This window comes from Eschrichtius robustus, chromosome 21 (assembly GCF_028021215.1).
Source record: "Eschrichtius robustus isolate mEscRob2 chromosome 21, mEscRob2.pri, whole genome shotgun sequence".
Classification (NCBI taxonomy): domain Eukaryota; kingdom Metazoa; phylum Chordata; class Mammalia; order Artiodactyla; family Eschrichtiidae; genus Eschrichtius; species Eschrichtius robustus.
Genome location: NC_090844.1, coordinates 32,664,080 through 32,677,139, shown reverse-complemented (window position 1 = coordinate 32,677,139; position 13,060 = coordinate 32,664,080). Strand labels below are relative to the sequence as shown.

At 38.3% G+C, this 13,060-nt stretch overlaps 1 protein-coding gene across 1 annotated transcript in view; it reads left to right on the top strand.

The window, feature by feature from the left end:
• Nucleotides 1-4,248, top strand: part of BAG4 (BAG cochaperone 4) — a 32,661-nt gene extending 28,413 nt beyond the window's left edge. The window contains exons 3-5 of the mRNA XM_068531969.1: nt 1,222-1,476; nt 2,302-2,556; nt 3,289-4,248. Coding sequence (XP_068388070.1) covers nt 1,222-1,476; nt 2,302-2,556; nt 3,289-3,774 — 996 coding nt within the window. The 3' untranslated portion in view covers nt 3,775-4,248. The remainder of the gene's footprint in view (nt 1-1,221; nt 1,477-2,301; nt 2,557-3,288) is intronic.
• The last annotated feature ends 8,812 nt before the right edge of the window (nt 4,249-13,060 follow it).

Genomic DNA, 13,060 nt, shown 5'->3' with positions numbered 1-13,060 from the left:
GGCTTAGAATTTATTTTCCACAGAATTATGGCCTCCTTCCCACTTCAATCTATCCCTCTTTTTGTTGTGGTGGATTTGGAATCAAATTTAAATTTCATTTTCTTCAGTAATTAACAACTGTAGAAGATATCAGGATTCTTTTTTTTTTTTTAATTGAGGTATAATTGACACATAACGTTAGTTTCAGATGTACAGTGTAATGATTCGGTATTTGTATACACTGTGAAATGATCACCATGATAAGTCTAGTTAATATCACAAGATTCTTTTCTTATTCTTCTACCTAAAATGGGAAAGATTGTCTAGTTTTAGAAGGATGAGTCCAGGAAAACCTGATTCTGTTTTTACCATTTTAACAAGGTAAAGTAGAAATTAATAGAAAACATTAAGGTAATCATTTAGAGTTTAGCTTTAATCTTGTTTGGATTACTAAACTGAGGATTCTGGGTGTCAGTAATAGTCTGGATAGGTGATGTAAAACTGCAGTAAGCAATATATGAGGAATTTGTCTCTGTCTGCTGTTATCATTTGGGGAAGCAGAGTGGGATAGTATCAATACAAAGCACATGGGCTTGGAGTCAGATCTGGGTTCGTTTCCTGACCTTGCCACATTAATACTAACAACAATTTGTATTATAAAAATTGCAAATCATTGAGCATACTACGTGCCAGACACTATACTAAGCATTTTATATATGTCATCTCATTAATTTTTACAATAACCCTGCAAGATATGTTTATGATTTCCATTTTCCTGCTGGAGAAACTAAAGTTCAGGGAGGGTAAATACAAAGCCAATGGCAGGGCTAGGTCTGTCTCTGTGGTCTTTTTTTCTTTCTGTTGTATTATGGTTACTTTCTTCTTTCTCTCGCCATTCTCCCAGGTTTCCCGGAATACCCTCTTCAGTTTGTGGGGACAAGTTCCCTGCCGTTAGGTGCAATTGTTAGGTGCACTTATGGAAATGGCTGAGAAGCACTAAAGGCCATCACTTCATCCTTCATCACAATATACCCATTGTTATGACACAGACTCTAAGGTGATAATCTGAGTTTAATATATGTATATGATTATAATATATGAAAGAATACCTCAAGGGTTGCTTAGGTAGTTCATATTTTCATTAGTTACTGATCTCCTTTCTTCCCAAAGTTTTCGAAGTGAGGGCATTTCAGCTCATCTACTCATTCATCTTTTTTTTCTCCCAACTTTGCTTTTTTACAGAGTTTGAATTCTTATACAAATGGAGCATATGGCCCACCATACCCCCCTGGCCCTGGGACAAATACTGCCTCATACCCAGGGGCTTATTACACATCTGGGTATGCTCAGACCAGTTACTCCACAGAGGTTCCAAGCACTTACCGTTCACCTGGCAACAGCCCAACCCCAGTCTCTCGTTGGATGTATCCCCAGCAGGACTGCCAGACTGAAGCAGCCCCTCTTAGGGGGCAGGTTCCAGGATATCCTGCTTCACAGGTGAGCATTCGCCTGTTGTGTTTTTATTTTTTCATGTTAATGAATGGTACCAAGTTTATTTCTCTGTTCATTTTCAAGAGGTTAGGGTTTTTTTTAAAAAAAATAAATTTATTTATTTTTGGCTGCGTTAGGTCTTCGTTGCTGTGCACGGGCTTTCTCTCGTTGCGGCGAGGGGGGGCTACTCTTCTGTGGTGTGCAGGCTTCTCATTGCAGTGGCTTCTCTTGTTGCAGAGCACGGGCTCTAGGCATGCGGGCTTCAGTAGTTGTGACACGCAGGCTCAGTAGTTGTGGCACACGGGCTTAGTTGCTCCACGGCATGTGGGATCTTCCCAGACCAGGGCTTGAACCCGTGTCCCCTGCATTGGCAGGTGGATTCTTAACCACTGTGCCACCAGGGAAACCCAAGAGGTTAGGTTTATATTTTTTAATATTCTATGAATGATCCCATGTTTATTTCTCTGTTCACTTCAAGGAGAGTTCTAGTATGTCTTTATTTGTGCTTCCTGATAGCATATGAGTCCATTTATTTATAGTATCTGTGGGACAGACTTATGCTGTGCTTCAGCCACTGAAGTTTAGGCCCTATTTTTCTGAGTTTGATGGTCACCAAATCTGCCCCTGATATCTTTAGAACCAAGCTTTTTTAGGTTTGGAGAAAATATTTGCAACTCATTGGAAATACTACAGTTTAGTCCCATAGCAGCTAAACTATACCCTGTTAAGCCGAGAGGAAGCATCTCTGAATCTGTTTACACTAGAATATTTTCATTACTTCTTTAAGTGTTTTTTAGCAATGACCAGTGTATTTCCTTCCTCTCAATCTAGAACCCTGGAATGAGCGTGCCCCATTATCCTTATGGGGATGGTAATCGTAGTGTTCCACAACCAGGACCAACTGTACGATCCCAGGAGGACTCCTGGGCTCCTCCGGGTGCTTACGGCATGGGAGCCCGTTACCCCTGGCCTTCAGCTGCCCCCTCAGCACCACCTGGCAGTCTCTACGTGAGCGAGAGCTCTTCATCATGGCCGAGCAGTGGCTCTCCTCGGCCACCTCCTTCCCCGCCAGCCCCACAGCCCAAGGTAGGAGGCTTCTAGACGTTGTCCTCTTAATGTCTGGGTAATTAAGAGAGCGCAATGTGGAACTTTTTCTGCATTGGTCTGTGTTAAATGGGGACTAACTTCAAAATGTTGGTGGCTACTACTTATAGCTTTACCTAGCCCGGTTTGCTTTTTATTTAAAATAGACTTTATTTTTTAGAGCAGTTTTAGGTTCACTTCCATTTTTAAACAACAGGAGAATGCTCATTTACTAAATTAGTTGTAATTTAGTTATCGGAATGTTAGACAAAATCAAAGATTATATTTTATTACCTCAGTCTCCTGACAGAAGACAAAACCAATGTGAAATTGCATGGTTTTATTAAACCACACACTTGAACATCATTTGCTTGTGGCCAGGTTCCTTTTTAAGATTTGTCTTCAGGTTTTATCTCTTTAGGGGAAAAAACTATATAATTCCTATGTATTAAGTCACTGGACAGATTGTGAGGTGGTAAGGATAGATTATGAGGTGTTCGTGATGATGACCTGTCTCAGGGTAGAGTCCAGCCTTTATACTCAGGAATTCTCTTCCTTTTATCTTTTTAGGGCTGTATTCTTCTCAAATGATTAAGGAGGGCCGTCCACTTTTATTGGTGGGGAGTCTTTTCATGTACCTTCCTGGTCAGGTGAAAGATGTGGGCTAACAAATCTGATGTTGATGGATCCCCATTAAAACAGCTTTTTTCCCCCTCTTTGCTCTCCTACTCCAAGGATTCCTCATACCCCTATAGCCAGTCAGACCAAGGTATGAACCGGCACAACTTTCCTTGCAGTGTCCATCAGTACGAGTCCTCGGGAACAATGAACAATGATAATCCAGAGCTCTTGGATTCCCAAGTCCAGTATAGTGCTGAGCCTCAGCTGTATGGTAATGCCACCAACGAACATCCCAGCAATCAAGATCAGAGTAATAATCTTCCTGAAGAGTGTTTATCTTCAGATGAAGGGACTCCCGCAAGTATTAAAAAAATCATACATGTGCTGGAGAAGGTCCAGTATCTTGAGCAAGAAGTAGAAGAGTTCGTAGGAAAAAAGACAGACAAAGCATACTGGCTTCTGGAAGAAATGCTAACCAAGGAACTTTTGGAACTGGATTCAGTTGAAACTGGGGGCCAGGACTCTGTCCGGCAGGCCAGGAAAGAGGCTGTTTGTAAAATCCAGGCCATACTGGAAAAATTGGAAAAAAAAGGATTATGAAGGGATTGAGAACAAAGGGGAAGCCTGTTACTAACTTGACCAAAGAACTCTTGATTTTGGTTAATTACCCTCTTTTTGAAATGCCTGTTGAGGAGAAGAAGCAATACATTCCAACTTTCCTTTGATATAAAACTTGAAAAACTGGTAAAGGACTTGGAAGAACAGTTGGGTTATGAGTTGTTTTCAGTTTTCAGACCAATGAATGTAATAGGAAGTTATGGAGTTACCAGTATTGCCAAGTAGTCTCACCCCTTAAGAAATTTATGGGTATCTGCAAGCTGCTTCTTATCAGCAGGAGGGAAATCCACCTTATGTAACAGGCTTATCAGAAACCTACCGGATAAGACTGGATGTTGTCTGAGACAAACAGGCTCTGTTTTTTTAAACATCTGGATTACTTGTCACATTTTTGTACATTGTGACTGCTTTCACCGTACACTTTGTGTGTAAATTACAGCTTGGACTTTAGCCTTCTTGGACCTCTGTTTTGTTTTGTTACTTGTAGTTCACAACTATAGTGTTATTCTCTACTTCTTGGTACACTTTGTAGTAATATGTTTAATATAATTACTCAAGAGACTATACTGACAGCCAGATAGTATGGCAGTTCTGGATGAATTTATATCTTGTCACCACTTGAATATATTGCACTGTGTAGTGAGTTCCTGAGGTAGATTGTCTCCTTTTTTGTATAGATCATTAGGTTAGAGTTTTACCACTTCTATTTTTCATGTTACTATTGGAAGGTTAATTTGGAAATGGCATGGGTATAGGAATGAAAATGGGGCTATTTCCTTTTTCGCTGTCTTAATCGTATTTGGATGAAGATCCACTTTAAAATTTCCTTTCTTCCCCCTTAATTATCTTTTTACTACAGCTGCTTCCATGTGGAGCAGTGTGATGAACACAGATTAAAAATTAAATGCCACAGCACGTGGAAATAATAACTGCAAAAGTAATAAATACAACCATTTGGGAATGCTGTTCTCCATCTAAAATATTAGCTTCACCATCAGGATCCCTATGAGCAGATTTCAGCTCAGTGTATCTGCTCAGTTTACAGTAAGAAACAACGAGGGTAAAAGAGGATTCATGCTCAGGGAATGAATCAGCCATAGCTAGAGTGGGAAATTGTGTTCTTCTTTTAAAGGTAGATTTGATGTTTACCTTTGTTTCCCTAGAATAAATTGCATAGACAGTATTGCCTGTTTTATAAGAAAGATGTTTACCATCACTAATAACAGTCATTTTAGAGCCAGATTTAAGGAGGGATATTGAAAGGGTCTTAGCTGGATTTGCTTGGGTAGCTCTATGCTATCATGTAGAAGAGACTTAGGTAGATAACTTACTTTTTTCATCTGAAGTGAGTTCCAGTATGCAGTATCTGTTATTGGAAAAACTGCTGTTTCTTAATAAGATATCCAAGTGATTTTTTTTCTTGACTGCCAGGCCTATTAACAAGAAAATAAATCCAGCCATCTCCTCTCCTTATAAAAAAAACCAATACAAACATATTATATGACGAGAAGAAGTAAAGTAAAAATATTGGCCGGGTCTTAGGTTGGTATGAGTGATTTTATGAGATAATATGGTGACAATTTTATTCTAGGATTTTTACTTTTGGCCTAATATAAGAATGTTACAAAAGGCTTTTCTATGAAAATTTAAAAGTTGTGCTTGAAACTAAATATTTAGAAGGGGGAGAACCTTAAAGCTAAGTTAACATAAACCTGTGAGACAATGACTAATACAGGAGAGAACACTATTTTTTAACTGAGTGCCCAAGATACCAATTTCCCTGAAGTCTTGATTTTTTTATCTATAAATCACACATTATACACACACACATATATATGTGTGTGTGTATGTTTTTTAACAGCTTTTTTTTTTAGTTTTGAGATAATTTTAGACCTCCTGAAGAGTTGCAAAAACAGCGGTTTCTGTATACTCTACGCTCACCTTCCCTTTATATTAACATCTTACATAGCTGTAGAACATCTGTCAAGTTAAGAAATTAGCCTTGATATAATGCTATTAACTAAAGTAGAGAGTTTTGAAAGTAGAGATTTTCTAGTCTTTTCACTAATGTCCTTTCACTGTTTCAGGATCCAATCCAGGATCCTGCCTCGCATTTAGTTGTCATGTCATCATAGCGTCCTCCGATCTGTGACAGTGTATCTTGACACCTGATGCGGTAATGTATTTCTGGTGTTATTAACCTTAGCCACTACCTGAGGTGGCATCTGCTAGGATTCTCTGCTGTAAACTTACTGTGCTTTCCTTTGTAATGACTGAATGTTTGCTAGAGATAATGTGAGCTATGCAAATGTCCTGTTTCTGCTTAAACTTTTGCCCACTCATTTTTGTATCCACTGGCAGATCTTGCTTGTTACTACTGTGGTGTTCGAATGTGACTTTGTTTCTCTTATTCCTTCTACATTTATTAATTGGATTCTTTCTGTAAGGGAGGGCTATTGCTTCTGGACTTATAATTTTAATTATAATAAGATATTCAGGATAAGTACAGACTTAGAACTTAAAGGTGTAAACCATGTTAAAATGATTCCAAATGCCAATATCAAGGAAAGGAAAACTAAATTGCAACCTGTTCCAGAAAATATAGTGAATATAAGAAGGAAAATAGTATTCTTTATTTTGTGGATATGATTCAGTTCTTAGTATTGACTCTAGACTGAATTCAAATTTTTTTTGGTATTTCACATCTGGACTTTTAAAAAGTGTCTAAGTTTAATATTACTTTGGGGATAATTTCTGTCAAAATCTTGAATAAAGTTATCCGGATCTGGCATGTTAAACACAGCTATGTTCTCTATAATAAGCCACTATTGTTCCAAATATAAACGCCAATGTAAATATTTAGATGAATTTAAGTCCCAATGAAGTATTAGCAGGATGGGCTGGTCTCTACATTGTTGGTGGGGGATTCTTTAAAGTGCTTTGAAAAATGGGGTTTTGAAAACAGTTCTGTAGTTGGTTAATGTAATACCATTAGAGGTGGGAAGATTATTTTTTAAGTTGAAGAATATGGATTAAATTGGCGTTAAAAAAAGTTTTTTGGGGGATGGATACTTGATGACTGGAGTTTTTCATCCTTTTTTCTTTTTAAATAAGTTATGAGTTTGAAGACTCAAATAATTCTATGGAAGTTAGCAATTTAAAGAGTCAATTCTGGGACTTCCCTGGCGGTCCAGTGGTTAAGACTTCACCTTCCAATGCAGCGGGTGCGGGTTTGATCCCGGGTCTGGGAGCTAAGGTCCCACGTGCCTCGCGGCCAGAAAACCAAAACATAAAACAGAAGCAATGTTGTAACAAATTCAGTAAAGACTTTATAAAAATGGTCCACATCAAAAAATTTAAAAAATCTTAAAAAAAAGTCAGTTCTATGAAAAGGAGCACTCTTCTGTTCCACTCCCATTTTTCCTTCTACAAAAGTAACTACTTTCAATTGAGTTTTTTAAAAAAATTATCTCCATATTTTTTTAATAACACAGTTGTATTGCTCCCTTTTGATTTATCAGCTTTAGGTCATTTCTACTGATTTTCTGTTGTAGAGGATGAAGGTTAGGTCTCTCTGCCTCTACCATACACACATCCCAGCTCTCATCCCTCCAATTTCTCAATCCACTTATATGGTAATTCTGTTGTACGTTATTATACTATGTAAATGCTGCCCAGAGCTCAGTCATGCAGTAAACTGCTTACTTTTCTTTTCCTGAACAACTCCTTGTTTTCTCTGGAATGAATCATTTGTCATACTTATTTTGTTTGCCTATGTGCTTATGACTGATTTGACCTCAAACCCTCCATCATTTGTCTAAGTCTTCTCTTAAGATGCTCAGACACATTTTATCAATTTTAGGCTCCTGAAGAAGCATTCCTGGAGCCCTCTGACTGCAGCACTGGTATGTGCCTGGTGCATACTTTCATTCTGGTCTCTTCTGTTCATCCTGGGGATTCTCTCCACTCCTTCTGTTGGATTCCTTTTTTCCATAGCCTGTGTCGTTCTCTTTCTCAGTTTATTCCCTCATTTTGGTAGAGCATGTTCCCCAGTACCTTCCTGGAAAAGGGTGCATAGGAAGTAATTTTTTTCCATCTTGCATGATCCTTTGTTTAAAACTTAGTTTTTCTTCCTGGAAGCTTGTAGGATATTTTTGTCCCCTCTACAGTACAGTGTTGGTGTGGGTCTGTTTTTGTCCATTTTACTGGGCACATTTCGTTCTGGAAACTCCTGCCCTTAAGTCCTATAACATCGTCTTGGGTTTTGTTTGTTTGTTTATTTTCCTCCTCTGCTACCCTAATCTCTATTACATCTTTCTAGAATTCCTGCTGTTTCTGTTATAGATCTCTTAGACTGGTTCTTTGATTTATCTTATCTTTTCACTTTCATTTTTTGCCTTTTTGCTGTACTTTGTGGGGGATTTACTCACCTTTATCTTCCAACTCTCCACTGAATTTTGTTTCATCTATCATATTTTTAGTTTCTAGGAATTTTTTTGTGCTCTGTGTTCCCTATGGGATTCTGCTCTTGTTTGTGGGTGTAGCATCTTATATCTCTGAGGATATTAATGATAATTTCTTGATTTTTTTTTCTTCTCAAATAATGAATTTCCTACAAAGTTGCATTTTCCTTTCTTTTTCAGTCTCCATCTTTTTCATGTTAGAGATATTTTTCAGATGTCTATTACTTCTTGGTTGTGTTTTTTACAGTGTTGTTATACTGGACACCCCAAATTGCTTCTAGAAAATGCTTCCTGACTATTCTGTTTAATTATTATTTTTTCATAATCTTTCTTGGAGGGAATAGCTATTTTGAGTTGAAGTTGAGAAGGGAGGATTATCTGGATAATTTTTACTCCTCTGTGAAGACAGGAGGGCTTTATACTCTATGTGGCTTTTCTCATCAGGAGTGGTGGGCAGTAGCACATTTGTTGTAATAAAATGTGAGGCAGAGGAGATGCCAGCTGCTGAGAAGGGAGGACTTTAGGGGTTTCTGAGATCAGGGCACATTTTCTCTAGCCAACTTTTAAATGTTCTTTTATTTTGCAATATATACCTTATCCTGGTAAGCTAATGCCAAGGGTAGTATTGCCATATAAAATATAGGACTCTCAGTTACATTTGAATTTCAGATAAACAACAAGTCATCTTTTAGTATCAGTGTGTTCCACATATGGCATGGGACATAATGATACTAAAAATGATTGTTTTTCTGAAATCCAGAATAACTAGGAGTACAGTCGTCCCTCAGTATCCGTGGGATTGGTTCCAGGACCCCGCCGTGGATACCAAAATCCATGGATGCACAAGTCCCTTATATAAAATGTTGTAGTATTGCATAAAACCTATGCATATCCTCCCATATACTTTAAATCATCTCTAGACTAGTTATAATACCTAATACAATGTAAATGCTGTGTAAATAGTTGTAAATACAATGTAGATACTATGTAAATAGTTGCCAGGTATGCAGCAAATTCAAGTTTTTGGAACTTTCCTGAATTTTTTTTCTTTCCAAATACTGTCAGTCCATAGTTAGTTGAGTCCGTGAATGTGGAACCGATCAATAGGAGTACCAACTGTATTGTATTTCTTATTTTTTATTTATTTATTATTTGGCCACGCCACGTGGCTTGTGGGATCTTAGTTCCCTGACAAGGGATTGAACCCAGCCCTCGGCAGTGAGAGCGCGGAGTCCTAACCACTGGACTGCCAGGGAGTTCCCTATATTGTATTTTTTTTCATTAAAGTTTTTATTTTGAGATCATTGTAAATTCACACGCAGTTTTATGAAATAATTCAGAGCTTTCCTGTACCCTTTACCCAGTTTCCCTCAATGGTAACATCTTGCAAAACTGTACTGTGATGTCACCGCCGGGATATTGACATCGATATGGTCAAGATACAGCGCAGTCCCGTCAGCACGACTCTTCCTCCCGTTGACCTTTCACAGCCGCACCTGCTTCTCCTTTCCCGCCGTGCTAAACCCCTGGCAACCACTAATCTGTTCTCCATTTCTAAATTTTGTCGTTTTGAGAATGCTATATAAATAGTATTGTATAGTATGTAACCATTAGAGATCGTTTTTTTTTTTTTCCACTCAGCATAACTCTCTTGACATTCATCCAAGTTGTTTCCTGTATCTGTAGTTCTTTTTTATTGCTAAGTAGTAGTCTATGATGTGGATGTACCACAGTTTGTTCAGCCATTCACCTCTTGAAGGACATGTGGGTTGTTTCCAGTTTTGGGCTATTATGAATAAAGCTGCTATGTACATTCATGTACAGGTTTTTGTGTGGACATAGTTTTCATTTCTTTGGGATAAATGCCCAGGAGTGTAGTTCTGGGTCATATCATACTTGCATGTTTAATTTTTTGGAAACTACCAAACTATTCTAGAGTGGATGTACCATTTTACATTCCCACCAGCAATGTATGAGTCTCTCTGCATTCTTGCCGGTATTTGGTGGTGTCACTATTTTTTATTTTAACCATTCTGATGGGTAGGTAGTGATATCTCATTGTGCTTTAATTTGCATTTCCTTAATGGTTAATGATGTTGAACATCTTTTCATGTGCTTATTTGCCATCTGTGTATTCTGTTCTGTAAAATGTCTGTGTGTGTCTTTTGCCCACTTGCTAACTGGGTTTATTTTAATAGACTTCTTATTGTAGAATAGTTTAGATGTACAGAAAAATTGTGATGATACTACAGAGTTCCCATATACCCCACACCCTGTTATTAACACCTTAAATCAGTTTTGTACGTTTGTCACAATTAATGGATCAGTATTGATACATTCTTGTTGACTGAAGTCCATACTTTATCCAGATTTCCTTTGTTTTTACCTGGAAAACACCGTTTTCCTCTTCCAGGATCCCATTTGGGATACCGTATTACATTTAGTCATCATATCTCCTTACGAACCTCTTGGGTGTGACAGTTTCTGAGACTTTCCTTGTTTGTTTTTTGTTTGGGTTTTTTTTTTTTTTTTTTTTGGCCACGCTGCACGGCTTGTGGGATCTCAGTTCCCCGACCAGGGATTGAATCCAGGCCATGGCAGTGAAAGCCTGGAATCCTAACCACTAGGCCACCAGGGAACTCCCATGACTTTCCTTGTTTTTGATGACTTTGATAGTCTTGAGGAGTACAGGTCAGATATTTTGTAGAATGCCCCTCAACTGGGATTTGTCTGATGCTTTTCTCATAATTACACTGGGGCTTGGGTTTTGGGGAGGAAGACCACAGAGGTAAGTGCCCTTTCTCATCATATATCAACTGTATATACTATCTACATAGCTTATACTGTTGATGTTAACCTTCATCACCTGGCTGAGGTAGAGTCTGTCAGGTTTCTCCACTACACAGTTACTATTTCTTTTTTCCCCCTTTTCATACTGTATTCTTTGGAAGTCCCCGTTTGCAGCTCCCCCCTTAGGGGATGGAGAGTTACCTTCCACCTCGTTGAGGGTGTTTATCTACGTTAATTCTTTAGAATTTACCTGCAAGGTAGATTTGTTCATTCTCTCCCATTTATTTATTTGTTTGTTTACTCAGTCATTTATATCCATATGGACCCATAGATATTTATTTTATACTTTGTGTTATGATCTAATGCTACCTTATTTATTTTGTTGCTCAGAATGTCTTGCTTTGGCCATTGGGAGCTCTTTCAGTTGTGTCCTTTTGACATACCCCCATGATTGTGTGGGGTTTGTTTTTTTTTTGGAACCCTCCTCACTTTCTGGCACTACATGATTCTTCAGGCTCATCCTGCATATTTCCTGTTCCAGTGCTAGAACCAGTTGCTCCAACAAGAAGCCCTCATCCCTCTTATTGAAGAATGATATTGAAACCAAATTTGGGTTCCATTGTGTGTCTTTTCACTGCTGAGTTTTAAGAATTCTTTGTGTTTTCTAGATACTGGTCTTTTGTCAGATTGGTGCTTTGCAAGTATTTTATCCCAGTCTGTCGCTTGTCTTTTCATCCTCTTAACAGAGTTTTTTCACAGAGCAAAAGTTTTTAATTTTGATGCAATCCTATTTATCAGTTTTTCCTTCTGAGAACTTTTGGTGTCACGTCTCTAAGAACTCATTGCTTACCCCCGGTTCCTGAAGATTTTCTCTTATTGTTTCCTAAAAGTGTTGTATTTTACTTTTGCATTTGCTACATTTACATATGCTCAGTCCGACAACCCGAGCCAAGAGGAAACCTTGGCTTGATGGAAACCTCCAGGGGCCCAAGGAGACACCTTGCTGCACAGCTCCAACTGAAGTTATCAGCTCAAAACAGTCTTCATTGAAGTGAGAGGCAAATCACTTTCCTCAAAGTGGGAAAAACAAAATCTAAGATTATTCAACTTGAGGGCAGGAACTATTCAGTTGTGGCTATAAAGTAATAAAATGCATTTTTATGAATGGTTTTATAGACTTATAAAAATCACCAACTTTGGGCTGGAAGAGAACGTCACACTGATGTCTCTATGGTTCCTCTAGTTCTAACATCCTTTTATAAACAAAGTCAGTAAGTGGTACTTGCCGCACAGCAGCAGCCTGTATATTCTTGTTTAAAATGTAGATTCATGACCCCTCTGATTAACTATCTTGGGTTTCAATCTGAAATTTAAAGAATCTACTTAGCATACCCTTCTATTCATTAGAGTTTGAGAATCACTGTTACAGCCTGGCCTTGTTATTTTATTGTCAGATCATCAGAAACAACTGCGGAGTTTTCTCAACTTTTGATGCCGACGTGTCCACCAGGGGTTGAGAACTTCTGTCTCCAAAAACTGTGTATCCTTGTAGCACCTAATGCCTTGATAGGCACTCAACACAATACCTTCTGAATATTGAAATATGATTTATTCTGGAAAGAAATGGGAATTCAAAATTGATGCCTAACAATTATTCCGACTTTAGATGTGAAATTCAGTGGTTTCGTGACCCTTAGAATGTTGCTTTTGCTCTTTAGGCAGCTTACTGGCCATCAGCATTATCTTTTGCACTGGAGCATGGAGTCAGCAAACTACCACCAGAGACCAAATTTAACCCACTGCCTGTTTCTATAAATAAAGTTTTATTGGGACACAGCCACACCCATTGGTTTACATACTGTCTCTGGCTGCTTTTGTGCTACAGCAGAACTGATTAGATGCCACAGAAACCTTACAGCCCACGCAGCCTAAAATATCTATCTGGCCCTTTACAGAAGAAAGTTTGTTGCTTACTGCACTGGAGCATTGAAAGGGAAAAAATAGACTTTGTTTCA